Source organism: Osmerus eperlanus, chromosome 12, assembly GCF_963692335.1.
Source record: "Osmerus eperlanus chromosome 12, fOsmEpe2.1, whole genome shotgun sequence".
NCBI classification, from domain to species: Eukaryota; Metazoa; Chordata; class Actinopteri; order Osmeriformes; family Osmeridae; genus Osmerus; species Osmerus eperlanus.
Window position 1 is genome coordinate 14743358 of NC_085029.1, and position 15371 is coordinate 14758728.

Consider the following 15371-nt stretch of genomic DNA (forward strand, 5'->3'; position numbering starts at 1 on the left):
GTATTTGAAAAGTTCTACTGTAAAGGCCAGAATGTTACAGTATGCATGGCTTGGACATTACTCAGAAGATTATTATGGAGCAATACATAGGACTGTGGCACATTTCTGAACTGAACGATCACTTACAGTAAGTGTGGGGATTACCTATTGTTGAAATGGTAAAGATTGTGGACAGGTGTCAGGGATGATAAAACAAAGACAGAAAAACGTGCCTGTTGTCGGTTTAGTTTCTGCAAAAGCATTTCAGTCGTTGTCTGAGCTTCAAGGGTGGTGCGTTAGAACCAATACAGAGTGGATGGTGTTGGAGATGATGTATGTGTGAAACTGTAAAAGATGTACAATATTTTCTAGAGAGAACTTCCTCTAATGACAGACCACAAATAAAAAAAACACCAGTTAGTTCAGTGCAAGTTCCAGTTTAATTTTAATTTTTCTTTATATTTACAGAAAGCAAAAACAATTCACATCCTATACAACTGTGTCATTGACAGCCAGAAGTGCTGTCTCAAAATACCTTGGTTGTTATTTTACTTAATTTTTCTGTAGACCGAGGAGCCATATTCACAAGTTACTTGTTATACCCGAGTTACTTGGTGTAAAAACTGAGGATGGTGCTGTTATCACATTAGAGAAATCACAAAACAAGTAGAGATGGACGAGACAGTGTAGTCAGCGTCTGTGTTTTACTATGCCATTTGTTTCTGACAGTATAAAAAAGAAATCAAAGAAAATCAAACACTGTAATAAACACTCTTCAAATAACTCCTGAGTCTGCATGTGGCCAAAACACTGACAACCTACTGGATTGTATATTTATATCAGTCTGTGTATCACAGAACTGCTGGAGAGGCTGATAAACACTGCAGCTGCACCCACCGGTTCATAACCTCTTCAACACTTCCTAAGTGGCACGAAAACTATCATACAGGCCTCTGTCTTCATAAGCATGTGAAAATGAAATGCTGAATCGGTGTGTACTCATTATCACGAGAGACATGTGTTTCATGTCGAACCTATTAGTCTTTGGTCATGAACAGGTTGTGACTGCTCCTCCGTGAAAAGTTATCAAAAGATGCACAGACCAACATTGGTGAACTCTTATAGCATATGTCATGTCTATAGTTGTTATCACAGCATGTAGGAGTCGGGGTAGGTGCATGTAGCAAACCATTAGCGAAACGTGTTTGTACTGTAATAATAATACAAGTGCTCAAATCATTTACCTTCTTGTGCTACAGTACTTTCCTTCTTTGGTACTTTACAAAATTGTCCAGAAAGTATTCAACGCCTAATAATATCTTATTGTAGGATCTTAGTCTTTTAATCAAGATCAACCAATATGGATATATTGTACCACTTATTACCAATAGGTTGGAAAGATAGGGAAATGCAGGTTAATACTGATCCTGTATATATGACAAACATTTTGTTTTCCTCTGGAATTGGATAATATACAATATCGAAAACAGATCAAATTTACATTCTTGAGTACACATTGGTATTAGACTAACAAGCTTGAAAATGAAAGTCTGCACACCACTTTTACACAAATGTCCTAGGAACAGACATACAATCTAGAATTCTGGTCATTTTAAAGCCCACAGGATTGTGATGTGGAAATGGTCAGCCCCGAACAGCGTTCATTATATAATTTATAGTCTAATTGCTCAGAAATCTCTTCATTTATTGACTACCACATAAATGCACCATAGGACATTGGGGATCATTTAAATACATGAAATCTGAATGTGTTTCAAGAATCACTCTGTGATCTATGCATTAATTATGTGAAAGTTATGTATATGGGTGTGAAATTCAGTGTCAGCCCAAATACTAATCACATATACAGTATACAATGTGTTCATTTAGACAAGGACCTGTTTTTATTCTTTTGGATAGAGGTGAGTATTCATAGAAAATGCTAGAGGGCTTTCTCTCAGGTACTGAAAGTGAAGGCAGGACAGATCATGAGGAAGACTATGAGACTCCCAGTTTCATGATTACCAAGGTGTTTGTTCTGTCAAAACACTATCTCACACAAACCCCCCCTGTTTTCCTGTCAAATCCTGCAATCACTTCATGTAAAGCAGTGTGCAAGCTTGTGAAAGTGAAATATTATTAACTTAAGAGATTATGTTTTTTGCAAAAATTCCAAAAATATATCTTAAAGATTTTTTTTTGCCTCATGTCATACAGAAATACAATATAAATATTAAATTATACATGGAAAATATATGGGAAAAGGATAAGGTATACTTATAGGCCTGGCTTAACCTAAAGTGCTAATATACTTGTACATTTCCAAACCGCAAGCATGGAGGTGGTGGATATAAACTCCTTCCTCTAACTGTCAGGTCAGTCCAACATGGATGCCCCGCCCTGCAGGACATTCAGATTCATCAGCCAATCAGCTTGGTCCAATTACAATCACAACAGTGAAATCCTCTGAAACCACTGTGTCCTAACTATAGGAAGCCCCCCAAGCACTTTTCAAGGGAAAAGGGATGGATTCATCAATTCGGGGTCAATCCAATTCATCAATAAGCAATGCGGTTCAGTGTGTATTGCACATGCCCCAAATACTGTACATGGGTTAAAAAGACACATTTGAAAACAGGCTGCTTTAAAGCTAACAGTAATGGTTAAGAGTGATATATCAAAATAGAAGTAAGGTGCCTAAAATCTCCCTGATCTTTCCTCTGTAGTAACTGAAACCTAAAAGCCCTCCTCACATTGCACTCATTTACAGACCACTGTAGACCACAACCTCTGAAACACACAAGGCACCCATCCAAGAAATAGAATGAAATCTCACACAATTAAACATGTTCATTAAAGATAGTACCAGCTGAGAGAGGGTGCAGCCGTGTTGCCGTGGTGATCAGATCTTGCTGTTCTCCAGGTGGGAGTCGATGTGCTTGATGAGAGCGTCGTCAGGGTAACCCACGGGAAAGATCAGCTGACAGAGCGGGCAGCTCCTCATGTCACTCTCCTCTGTCTCCATCCACAGCTTGGGTCAAACCACACACACACACACACACACACACACACAGACAGCAGACACACACACACACACACACACACACAGACAGTAGACACACACACACAGACAGCAGACACACACAGACACACACACAGACAAACACACACACAGTTCAGTCAAATCAACCGGCAGAGTAGGCGGTCTACAGGGCATTGTGAATAGATGAGACCAATCTAGATATAAAGAGATAATATAACAAGAGTGCTATGTTTAAGTACCCCCCTGTACATTGTGTTGTAAAAAACAAACAAACAAAAAAATAGAATTATATGACCTTTGGGGGTGTTGACAGAGATCTAGTGCATGGGTTCTGCTGGGTGTGAGAGTAGACTGGCTGGTGTGGGACTCACATTGATGGAGGGCCAGGACTGGGCGTGTTCAACGGGCAGGTAGCCTGGTGGGTGGCAGCTGAGGGTGTTGGGCCGCTGCGGGATGGGGAAGGCCGAGCAGGACGCCGGCCCCCCCCCCCTCATGGCGTTGGGCACGGCCACGTTATGCACTCCCAGCGTCCGCGGGGGGCTGACGGGATGCGGGCAGGTCCACTCCTCCTCGTCCTCGGACGACTGGGGCGGGTGCGAGGCGGACGTGGCGGACGGGGGCGGCTCGAAGTGAAGGTGGGACACCTCGGACAGGGGGAAGGGAAGCTCCCTGGAATGCCGGGAGTTCTCGCCCATGCCCCCCTCTCCGCCTGGGCCCTGCAGCCCAGACGGGGAGCCTCTGAGCTGGGCTCCTCCGTGAAGAGGCCCCCCGTGCTGGGCCAGTCCGTGCTGCTGCTTGGAGTACCCTCCGTCCCCGTAGGGCCTGGGCTTGGGCAGGGTGGACACGGGGTCCAGGGAGAAGCGGGGCGGCCGCTGGTAGGCAGAGGGGTCGGCCACCTCCGAGTAACTACGGCGACCCTGGAAGCTGGCCCTCAGGTGATGGCTGGGGGGGCGGCTGGAGTAGGAGGCGGGGCCATCGTTGACATCCAGCAGGGGAGAGCGGCGGTGCATGTCCGGGGAGAGGCGCTGCAGGACAGGGGAGCGCCTCTGGGAGAGGGGAGAGTGGTGCAGGGGCGGAACCGGAGAGTGGCGTTGGGGGATGGGGGAGTGGCGCTGGGACACTGGGGAGTGGCGCTGGTGGGGGGTGGGAGAGTGGCGCTGGACTGAGGAGGGACACAGGACCACAGGATCAAACAGCTGCTTACAAGAAAACCTTCACAATGCTTCATGAAACACATACTCGTTATGAAAGGGATCATATTTTCATGTAATTTGATTTCATAACTTCAGATGTTCCTTTGCTGATTTACATTTACAATGTAAGTGTTTGCCCGATCACGAGATCGTGAAGATGTGGAGGAGAAAGAAACACACAGAAGAGTAATTGTCTTCCATCTTCAGAAAAGATGTAGAGGCTACATTCTGTACCCACAACAATGCAGATCACTTGTACAGTACATCTAGTCCTTCCTGTATTGAGGGGATATTTATCCCGCTTGTAGAAAAAAAGAAAAAGAAAAACACATTATGCCTGCATGTCGATGAATCACTTACTTTTTTCTTTTGTGCTCGACTTGAGCACCAAGTTTGTTTTCTGATATCAAAGTGGAAACAGTATTTACGGTTCTGTGGTTTCAAAAGCAGAAGTTGTAAAGGGAGGGGCTGGTTTATGCTCGTAAAGTCTCAACAGACGCTCTCTAAGTAGAGACGAAACATAGAATTGAGGATTTACGGTATACATTCATCTATTTGCCCCTAAAGGGAAATGACACGTACAACATTAGAACATGCATGGGGCATGTCAGCACTTGGCTTGTGGTTCATACGGCTCAGAGAGAAATTTCAGTACGAGTTGAAATAACAGAATTTGGTTTAGACACTTTAGACAATTTGGTATGTATAGTGTGTACGAAGCATGTGAGTCATATGTTCTGATTCTTCAATACAACTATGCCTAAGTGATTGTAGACAGTGTTAAACTTGTTTTTTTAAATAAAAGATAGGGTGACCAGATTTGAGTTTGCGAAAAAGAGGACGGGGGGAGGGGTGCTGGTCGTGTATTGCATGCCGCACTATCTGATCAAAATGACAGTTCTCTCTACAGTCAGAGCTCGCGCAAGAAGGTGGAACGTATGGGAGATACCCTTTCCAAAACTTGGAAAAAGGGCGTAATAGTTTGTGAAAGACCCAGAGAAACGCAAATATCCGACGAGGCAAAATACCAGACAATTTTGGTATCCCTGCCGGACGCATTTTGTATGTCTCAAAAAGAGGACATGTCCGAGTAAAAGAGGACGTCTGGTCACCCTACCAAAGAGGATGGGGTAAGAGTCTGTGTGTATTTCACCCAGGCAATGCTAACCTGGACTAGCCTGCTCCTGAGAGGCCTTCCTAAGGATGTCCTTCTGCTGGGAGCTTAGAGCTTGGAGACGTCCCAACTCCTCTGTGAGCTCCGTGTAGGCCAGAGCCAAGTTCACCCTGGAGAGAAGACAAGCGCCACATCACAACATCAAATCCATCACAAACACGCATAGAAAACATCTAACACAAAAACATCTGCTTTGCCCCAGTACGGTCTACAATCTTATGCCGAGTCAAAACTTGAGGTATCCCCTTGGGTGTGTTTTCACATCAATGCCACATTAGCTGGACATTACAAATTAAAATGGCAAAAGCAAAAAAAAAAAAAGAGCTCAAATGACGGTGAGTGGATTTTGTACAGATTTTCAAAATTTCAAAATTCATGACTTCACTGCGTTTGACGCAACCAGTACAGTATGTCTCTGAGGGAACTGTCGACAGAGGCTCGTACAGAAAAACAGTACACACACGCTGACTGACATTCGTTTTACCACAGCAACAGTGAAACTTTTTAAAGCTACATATCTCATCTTAATGTAGACTGAAGTGATGGAAACACAATGTAGTGTAAACTTGGTATGTAAAATGACTGTGGGCCAATTAAACAGATTAATGCAATCTTCACTTTGTGGAATTAAATGATGGTGGTGGTGGTGGGGGTTATACAATGTTGAATTATGGTTACTTTTAAATTCATGATCAATATTGTGAGAAATATATGGAAAGGACAACACATGTGATATGTATTATTAGTATAAACAGAACGTGATAAATAACTGTTTAATTGACTATATGTGATGGTTTTTACCATTGAGAAAAAAAAAGACTGTAAAACAGAAGTACTCTGATCCACAAGCTGATAAAGTGGTGACAGAGGTGAGAGACGGTGTGAAACAGTGAGGAGTGAGCGAGGCAGGCGTACAGGCCGCTCACTGTGGTGGGAGACACGAGTTTGATCTGATAAAGAACAGTTTATCTGAACTTTCAAACCAATTTCACTAAACTATTCAGCCTTGACTTGAAATTGACTCAGATCATTCCATGAAGCTGATGGTGGCTGATAAGACTGTTCATATGACGCTCGCTAATTGGGATGTTTTCCGAGCAAATGATTAGATCAAGTGTTGGAGTACAAATTATTCACAAGAATTTTCATCAGAATTTAGAAAAATATTGCTGAGATGAAAGTTCATCTGAAGGTCTGGGACATAAGCTATCATAGAGTAACAATCAAATACTGTGGTCCCTATTAACGAGTGTGTAAGTAGATTATTGTGGTAGATGGGTTCAGTGTTGATCTCAGATTTGCTAAAGCAGGCCTTATTGAAGAGGACCAAGTCTACTGCATGCAAGCTCTCTGACTAGAAGTTGACTCATCTCATACTGTGATGGTGGCAGAAAAAAAACTTCTAAGTTTTACTTTCAACTTCTGCTGTACAAAGCAGACGCGTGAGATACAGAAGACTATTTGTTAGGCAAGCAAAACGTCGCCCGGTATTGTACAGTACAACCCAGTGTCAAAAATGAGGTGTTCTCTCTCTACAGTGAGTCACAAAACCATTTAACCCCACAATGACCCGAAGGTTCACAATGACCCGAAGGCAGCACAAGGGTTAAATAAATCTGGAGGTTTGTGAGGAGGAGAAAGACAGACAGAAAAGTGGTGACATACTGAAAATGAACATTATTTTGGCTAGCTAGTTTGCTCTAACAAAAAAGACCCACACAACTCAAAGTAGACTGAACCAATTTGTAATTATAGATTTTCCATCAAAGTCGTTGACAAAGGACAACTACTGGGACTGGGAAAACAAGTATTTTGCCCAAGCAACCATGAGGGCAAAGATTTTTGCCAGTGCTATTCTGGAAAATAATCAAATAAAGTTATCCAACTGATAATTTTCTAAACAAGTAGATGTTTATCTAAAATAAGGAAGCTGCATTTTTGAGGGAGAGAAGAAATTTAGTAAAAAAAAGAAACGTGAAAGACAGAGAAGATAGCTCATAAGTTCTAAGAGTGAGCCCTTGAGGTTCGTTGAGTCATCCCCCATCCTGTAATGAGTCACACACTCAGAGTGGGCAACCTAAACCCCTTCATCAACCTCCAGAAACACTATATAACACAATATTAGCATAACAGAGCATATATCACTACTTACAGAAGCACAGTAGAGGCCATTAACAAGGAGCGATGCCAAGCCATAATCATTGCCTGTGTCGTTTATCTTCTAACTTTGAAATTGGTTCAAATCTCTGCTCCCTACTCATTGTCCACCAGTTGTGTCTGCTCTTCAGTGGTGAGGGCTCTGAATGCAGCTCAGGGTTGAGATTTATTGACTGAATTTAAGTGTTACTCCTTTTCCACACCTTTATTCTCACATCTCAACTTTGCATTTTGACAGGTCTTTGAAGAGCACTTATTGGAAACCAACACTTTGTGCAATGGGTGGTGTGTCGACACCTGTGATTGTGTGTGGAAAAGAAACTAAAAATGCTCTAGTCCTTGATCAGTGTGTGTGTGTGTGTGTGTGTGTGTGTGTGTGTGTGTGTGTGTGTGTGTGTGTGTGTGTGTGTGTGTGAGCGCACACATGTGCATGCATGTCTGTGTTGTGTGGGAGGTAGAAAGATGATGAGTGTGTATGGAGGGGGGATTCATGAGAGAGGATCTGTATACTTGAGTATGTGGGAGGTGAGGTGTGTGTGGGTCGTAGAAGCTGCATCTGACCTCTGATAGGCCATTAGAGAGAATGGACCACTAGGAAGCCAGCTTGTGAGCTGCTAACCACTGGCAGTTATGTTCTCAGCTGTGTACACTGAATTATCTCTGCCACTGCTTGGGCCAATTATTTGAGCCAATTTGCAGGAGACAAGCAGGTTCTAATTTAGACAATACTACTTGTACAGTATGTATGTGTATTATATAAAGAAGGCTGTGATGTTTTTTAGCCATATGCAGAGTGTAGAGGGGGAAGGTCTATTTTAGCTAGAGGAACGACTGTTGACTGTCTTGGCTGTGCAGCAGCCTTTCTTAGATAAGCGTTAAACGGTCATCAGATGCTACCGGGGAAGTCTCACATCCTCAGGTTCCCGTGTCCTTACGCTGTCAACCCACACAACTGCACACTCTCTTGTTCCAGAAACATGTCAAACTGTCAAACTACCCGAAAAAGAGGGTGAGAATTCTCTTTAAGAATATATTCTTAAAGAGAGAAATACAGAGAGAGAAACCAGGGGGGGTCTGGTTCCTTGTTTAGACAGTTTCTGTGACAAGTCAACAGTTTGATAGCAACTGGTTTTGTGGTTCGCTGTCTACATGTCTCCTATATTTAATCTTAGTTTTTCCGAAAATCAAATAGAAAACTGCACTGGATCTTACTTGCTCAGTAGAAAAATAATTGCACAAAAATTATGTTAATGATGACTAGTTAAAATAGGACACCAATCTCTTTACCTTCTTTTTTTTTACCGAGGAATACTTTTCTCTGTAAATAAGTCATTATTTTCTTCTGTGCAAGTTAGTTTTTTGACATTTCCTGTGACATTTTTCACTTTGGTACTCTGGACTTAAATAAATCTAAAATCATGTTTACTAGAACACCTCATACAATAAATGAAAATTTCCCCCCAATTTGTAACAAAAGATCAGTCTCATGGCTAGGGTGGTGCTCTCTGAAATAGATTGCATTTCAACCTAGATTAACATATAAATCACAGCCCATTTACACTAAATGAGAGCACTTACAAGAAGTGTCTAGAAGATGTGTGGGGGTTGGGAGTGGGGGGTACAGGGGAGTAAAACCAAGAGGACACTGAGATCTGGAAAATATGGTTGGCCTCCACTACGCTTCACACCTCGCAGTGTCTCTGCCTCACCAGATGAGTTTCTCTTTGTTTCTCCCGAAACTATGTGGGTGTTTCACATTTTACAAAATGTGGTTGATTATTTATCTGGATCTGTGGTGTTCTGTGGTGTGTACATGGATAGGGGAGACTGATAGGTTGGGGGGGGGGGCGGACCCTCAAATAAAAAGATCTCATAAAGAAAGGATACCTTTGTAGGAAAAATGTAGCATGACTTCCAGTATTTGTATCAGGAAATGATGTGTCCACATTGCCCCCTACTGGCTGGTATATGGTTCTGGTTATTTCATGTGCTATTTCATTTTGGGCTGAAGGTGTTTGGGGACAACACAGATAATGAATGCAACAGCAATACTGGGGCCATTATGTGGTGCATAGCTAAGAGCTAAGACAGTTCTGGAAAGAGATAATTTAGGTTCTAATGAGGACCCAGGAGGGTGACCTCAGCAAATCTACACCACCGCAGACGTCGGAAATTGACCACCAGACACAGTACCTCCCTCCTCTATCTTTTCTTTCTTCCATTTACCTCTTCATCACTCTCTCTCTCTTCCTCTCACTCACTCAATCTCTATCTGTCTTCACTTTCTCTGATGTCACCAATCGGTTGGTTTGGTAGGTGGTCTAATGAGGGAGATGGTAGTTGTAGTCATAGATATATATAAAGACAAGATGTCACACTTATGAATAACTATGTTTTTTTGTTTTTTTTTAAGAATAGAAGTATGCAGTGGCATAACGACATCTCTGACGTTGATAACAAACCAAACCGTTTAAAAATCGGTTGAAAATTGAGCAAGTTATGGTCATTTAAAAAGTACATGTAGCATCAACACAATGTTATGGGTGAGCGAGTTGACTGTAGCAAGATGGCCTCCATGTTCGGACGTTCTAGACTCCGCCGTAAGACATCTAGTGTTTATATATATCTATGGTTGTAGTCACTTACTGCTCGTCTCCCACCTTCTTTATCCATTCAACATCACACTGCTCACACGACGACCTCATTTCCTGTTGAAGTGGAGCGTAAAATGAGATTATTATGCCGGCACTGTGAGAGTATGGCACAGTATGTGACACAATGCCAACTGAGACAACGTGTTCGACTAAACCATCAAAACTTTAGATGAGGCCTGAGTGTGTGTCTGTGAGTGTGTGTAGGTCATGATTTGTGCATGTGTATGTGTGTGTGTGTGTTTGTGTTCAATACTGACCCTTCCTCTCTGGTTGTTCTGCAACTGCCTTAGCTCCTCTTGCATTCTCTCACACTCGGCCTTCAGCTCCTCCTCCCTCTGACAGGCGCCCTGCGCCTCGTGCCTCACCCCCTCTAGCTCCGCCTCCAGGCGCTGGAGCTTCAGGTCGGAGAGAGTGTCCAAACTACGGGAGCTCTGCAGGGTGAGGGTAGGGCAGTCCAGCACTGGACACACACACACACACACACACACACACATGAGTGTATAGAACACATCCGTTCAGAGCTCCACATTCATTTGTACCTGGATTTACAGTAGCTTGAGTGGGCACAGTGATTCAGACTTGCTCATACACACTGTGTCCTTGAGCCAGCAGCCATTGTGATAGTTCAGCAGTCAACTTTATCTCAACTCATTCCCGGTGTCCTCACACACACACACACACACACACACACACACACACACACACACACAGCACACTGCCCACACACTCGTTGTTGAAACTTTCTAAGCACATACAAGCCCACACAGTCATTCCTGTACACGGGCAGTACTGTATGTCACAGAAACTTAACGGAAACCGCAATAGCACAGTGTGTCACAGACAACACATCAAAAGAAGAGACCCTCAAGACCCAGCAAATTTAAGTCATTTACATGTTTAGTTTTTTTTACAGGGACGGGGGATCAGATGACCCCCCTGTGTATTCTGACAGAAGTGACGTGGGTCCCAGCATGCTTCACTCAGAGCAGGAGTGGGTGGTACCGCCTAATTAGCTCCCAGCGGAGACAGATGGGAAGGGGCAGGACATTAGAGAACGGAGAGACGGGAAGGAGGCGGTGGACAACAGCACCGAGCAGTCCCCTCAGACGCCACTCTTACACAGCCTCTCTGACACTGTGACAGAGGGGCTGTCAGGACCTGGTCACCTACAGGAGGGGTCAGCTGTGCGGGAGGCCAGGGTGAAGGACTCACTGTGTGTGTCCGGGCTGGCGTGCAGCTGCAGGTACTGCATGTCCTTGCTGTGCAGCTGTGTGTTGATCTTCAGCAGGGAGCTGTCTCTCTGCCTCAGAGCAGACTCCAGACTCAGGATGCGCTCCACATGCTTCTCCACCAGACTGGTCTGTGAGACGCACACACCAGAGACACACACACACCCGCACACACGCACACACCAGACACACACGCACACGCACACACACACGCACACGCACACACCCGCACGCACACACCAGACACACACGCACACACCAGACACACACACACACGCACACACACACGCACGCACACACACACACACACCAGACACACACACGCACACACCAGACACACGCACGCACACACACACGCACGTGTATACACAACAAGGCCTGTGAGTTTGGTCACAACAAACAGTTAGATATTGTACAGTGACAGGAACAATTGACCACAATATTACTAAAGTTATTTATGTACGTCTAGTAAAGTAGCATTTCATGGAATTGCGTAGAAAGTGTGGTGGACTGTCACCAACAGTGGGAGATCTTGGCAGGTGCTCTCAGGCTATAATAAGCTCATCCACTTGCCTGATCTAAAATGAGACATGCATAAGTGCTGAGACGGCATGCTGTTACTGATTGCTCCTCGCTTAGATGAGGATCTGAATTAAAACAGTGGAGGAGCGTGTGTGGGGGGGGGCGGGTGATAATGGGGATTGGGGCAGGATCCAGCAAGCCAGAGTAATCTGTCCACTTTGAAGGTTTGTCATAATTTGTCTACACTCTGACCAGTAACCCATTAGAGCACATATACAGAGGCAGAGCTGTGTCACTCATCTATCACAGGACAAACCATGTAGAGAGAGCAGCTGCCGCAGCTACAACTACGGCTGCAACCACAGCCTAACTGTCCCAGAGTGTTCCAGTACACAAGGCCACTGTCCAGTAGGGAGAGCAGCTACATAGGAGCATGTGGAACATCTGGAAGACAACAGCTTGCATGGGGAAGGAGAGCAGGTGAGGGGTTCAGACCATCTTGTCCAGGTCCCTCTGCACGGTGCTCTTCTCCATGTGGATCTTCTCATACGCCTGGATCACATCCTCCAGCTGCTCCTCACGCTCCTTCCTTTTCTGGAGCTGCAGGGAGAGAGACCCAGAGAGAGAGGGAGAGAGAGAGAGAGAGAGAGAGAGAGAGGGGGAGAGAGGGAGAGAGAGGGAGAGAGAGAGAGAGAGAGAGAGAGAGAGAGAGAGAGAGAGAGAGAGAGAGAGAGAGGGAGGGAGAGAGAGAGAGAGATGGAGAGAGAGAGAGAGAGGGAGAGAGAGAGAGAGAGAGAGAGAGAGGGAGAGAGAGAGAGAGAGAGAGAGAGAGAGAGAGAGAGAGAGAGAGAGAGAGAGAGAGAGGCAGGGAGGGAGGGAGATTTGGGGTAAAAGTCATCGTGTCTCTCACAGCTCCTCAGACTGCACAACGATCCAAATTTAGGACACAAAAACAACATGCAACACGTAACTACTTGAATCCTTGAATTTCATTTCCAACTAAATAAATGATACTACATTGACGACAAAGATGCTAGGACAGGCATGTCCTGAGAGCAGGTTTCCTTCACATTAAGCAACTACAGCGTTGATCTCCTCCAAAAGTAACACTGCCCATGACTGTACAGCCAGAAAGAAGCCATACATTGAGAGCATGGTCTGATAAATCCAGCTCTATGAAACAGAGGACAAGTGAAACAGAATGGAAAGGAAATGAGGAAGGACAGTGGCGAGGGGAGCTCAAGGAATCCAGTTTGATCCTGAAAGCAAAGAAGAGATGGAGAGATCTGGGACAAAGAGGGTTGACAGTGGCTCCTGTCTGAAGAGAGAGGTATTCAGCGTGGCTATGGTAACGCACTGAAAGCATCACCAAGGTGAGGAAGCTGTCAACATCGTTACTGAAGAGAGCGAGGCGAGGTAATATTAGATAAGAGCTTGCTTGCTTCCCAACCTGGACTGGAACAATGTAGTTCTGGACAGAAATCACCATGTTCTATTCAGAAGTGGGAGGGGAGGATGACAGAGTCCTCAAACGGTATGCTCACCAAGGTGTGTCACGTTCAAGCCTTTTAAAAGTTGAAGTCAAAGAGACGCAACCTTCTGGGTTCCAGGGACTAGTGTTGTCTCGCTCCCGTGAACCACCTCCTCCCCCTCACTCTCTCTCTCTAACCACTTCCTACACCTCGAACACATCAATCTCCTCTCCTCTCTTCTTCGCTCCCCCTCAGGTTGATAAAAAAAACAAAACACCCACTGAATTTCTTTACATGTGCATCACAGTGTTTGCTGTCTTTTTCAGGGGGTGAGTGCGCTGGGGGTGAGAGAGAGCAGTTTCCGGTCGGCGTGTCATACCTCGTGGGCCAGGGCACCGACCCTCTGCTGCAGGTTGCCGTTCTCCGACTGCAGGAGGGCCGTCTCCTTGGACTCGAACGAGCAGTAGGAGTTCCTGTCCTCCACGAACTCACTGATCATGGGGAACTGGAGGAAGTAAAGAGGGGAACACAAACACGCTTCAGGAACACCCCTCAGGCTGAAGACACGGATGTCACCAGAAAGCTTATAAAGGAAGCTAACCTCTTACAGTGGTATAACAAAAATGTAGGAGGCAAAGATTTTAGATTTGTGAAATTCAATCATGCCCTTGTGTCCATTTTCGGGCCTAACAACCCTCTTCCATTAAGAGAAACACGTCTTTCTACTCAGACAGAATTAGCAGTTTAAGTGTGAGCACAAGACTCGACTCCCTGGGACCCCAGAGCCCTCATGCTGAACAGCGCCAGCCACTCACAACTTTAACGTTTGACAAAATACATGTACTTTCTTTTTTCTCAGACCTTTTTGCATACCACTGTTTTAACAACTTAGCCTAGAACAAGCATGTCACACAAAAAAGCACAGAATGTATTGGGAACAGATGTTGGGTATCTTTGGGTATATTATCAAAATAAAAGGAAAAGACACACCTCTTTGGGTCTCTTCGGGGATGAAAGTCTACAAACCTCCTTTGTACAGTTTTGCTAAGCATTCAACTGTACTGCAATCTTATGGAGGGCTCAGAGACCCTAAGGGCCCTTTGGCAGCTGTTCTAAATGTACAAGTGTGTGTGTTGGTGAGAGCACATCTGGGGGGGTAGGGCACAGTCAAAACCTGGCAACCGGAAGCCCCTCCAGGGATGCTTTTCTGATGCCAACCTCTCTCTCTAATTCTGTTCCCTCTCTTCTTTGCTTTCCATCTTTCCCTGTCTAACCTTCCTTCACTGTCCAAGTCACGGATCCAACTTTGTTCTCTCTCTCTCTCTCTCTCTCTCTCTCTCTCTCTCTCTCCTCTCTCCTCTCTCACTCTCTCTCTCTCTCTCTCTCCTCTCTCTCTCTCTCTCTCTCTCTCTCTCTCTCTCTCTCTCTCTCTCTCTCCTCTATTCTCTATTCTCTACTCAATCTCTGCCCCTGCTCCCCCCCCCCTCACTCTCTTTCACCCTTCCTGCAGTGCTCCTCGGGTCAGTTGCTCCTCTGGGTCATGGTCGTATTACAGGTCAAGCAGCCAGGTGGGCACAGCCAACAGGGATGCCAGCTGCTGCTCCAGCTGTGTGTGTGTGTGTGTGTGTGTGTGTGTGTGTGTGCGTGGGGGGGGGGTATCTGTGTGTGCCTGTATGTGTGTGTCTGTGTTTGACTCTGTGTTGACTTAGCAGAATACCAATGCAGATGGCATAAAGGCCACTGATGGTTTGTCATCACAGATAAATATATTGACATGCAACAAGTATTTTACTATTCTCTATACTTACTATACAGGCAGAACATTGCTTTCTAACCACAGTGTGTGCTTGCTTCAGCAACAAATTATTGGGTTCCTATTAAAATTAGGATAATTTATTGTAGGAAACATGTCAGCCTGAAAAGCTTGGTTCACACACTATACGAGTTA

At 44.9% G+C, this 15371-nt stretch overlaps 1 protein-coding gene across 1 annotated transcript; it reads right to left on the bottom strand.

The window, feature by feature from the left end:
• Positions 1-407: 407 nt before the first annotated feature.
• On the bottom strand, positions 408-14101 carry tbkbp1 (TBK1 binding protein 1). The gene is made up of 9 exons (XM_062475386.1): positions 14090-14101; positions 13803-13928; positions 12447-12551; positions 11413-11560; positions 10458-10660; positions 10193-10254; positions 5384-5499; positions 3394-4184; positions 408-3010 (listed from the first exon to the last, which is right to left on the bottom strand). The coding sequence occupies exons 1-9, from the start codon at positions 14099-14101 to the stop codon at positions 2882-2884; spliced, it is 1692 nt and encodes a 563-aa protein (XP_062331370.1). The 3' UTR covers positions 408-2881.
• Between the last annotated feature and the right edge of the window lie 1270 nt (positions 14102-15371).

What these genes read in the sequence shown, in the direction of transcription:
- tbkbp1 (XM_062475386.1), bottom strand. An exon ending in CGCCAGCCCGGACACACACA is followed by an intron (nt 10,661 to 11,412) that starts GTGAGTCCTTCA and finishes GTGTGTGTCCAG; the next exon opens with TGCTGGACTGCCCTACCCTC. An exon ending in AGAACAACCAGAGAGGAAGG is followed by an intron (nt 10,255 to 10,457) that starts GTCAGTATTGAA and finishes CCACTTCAACAG; the next exon opens with GAAATGAGGTCGTCGTGTGA.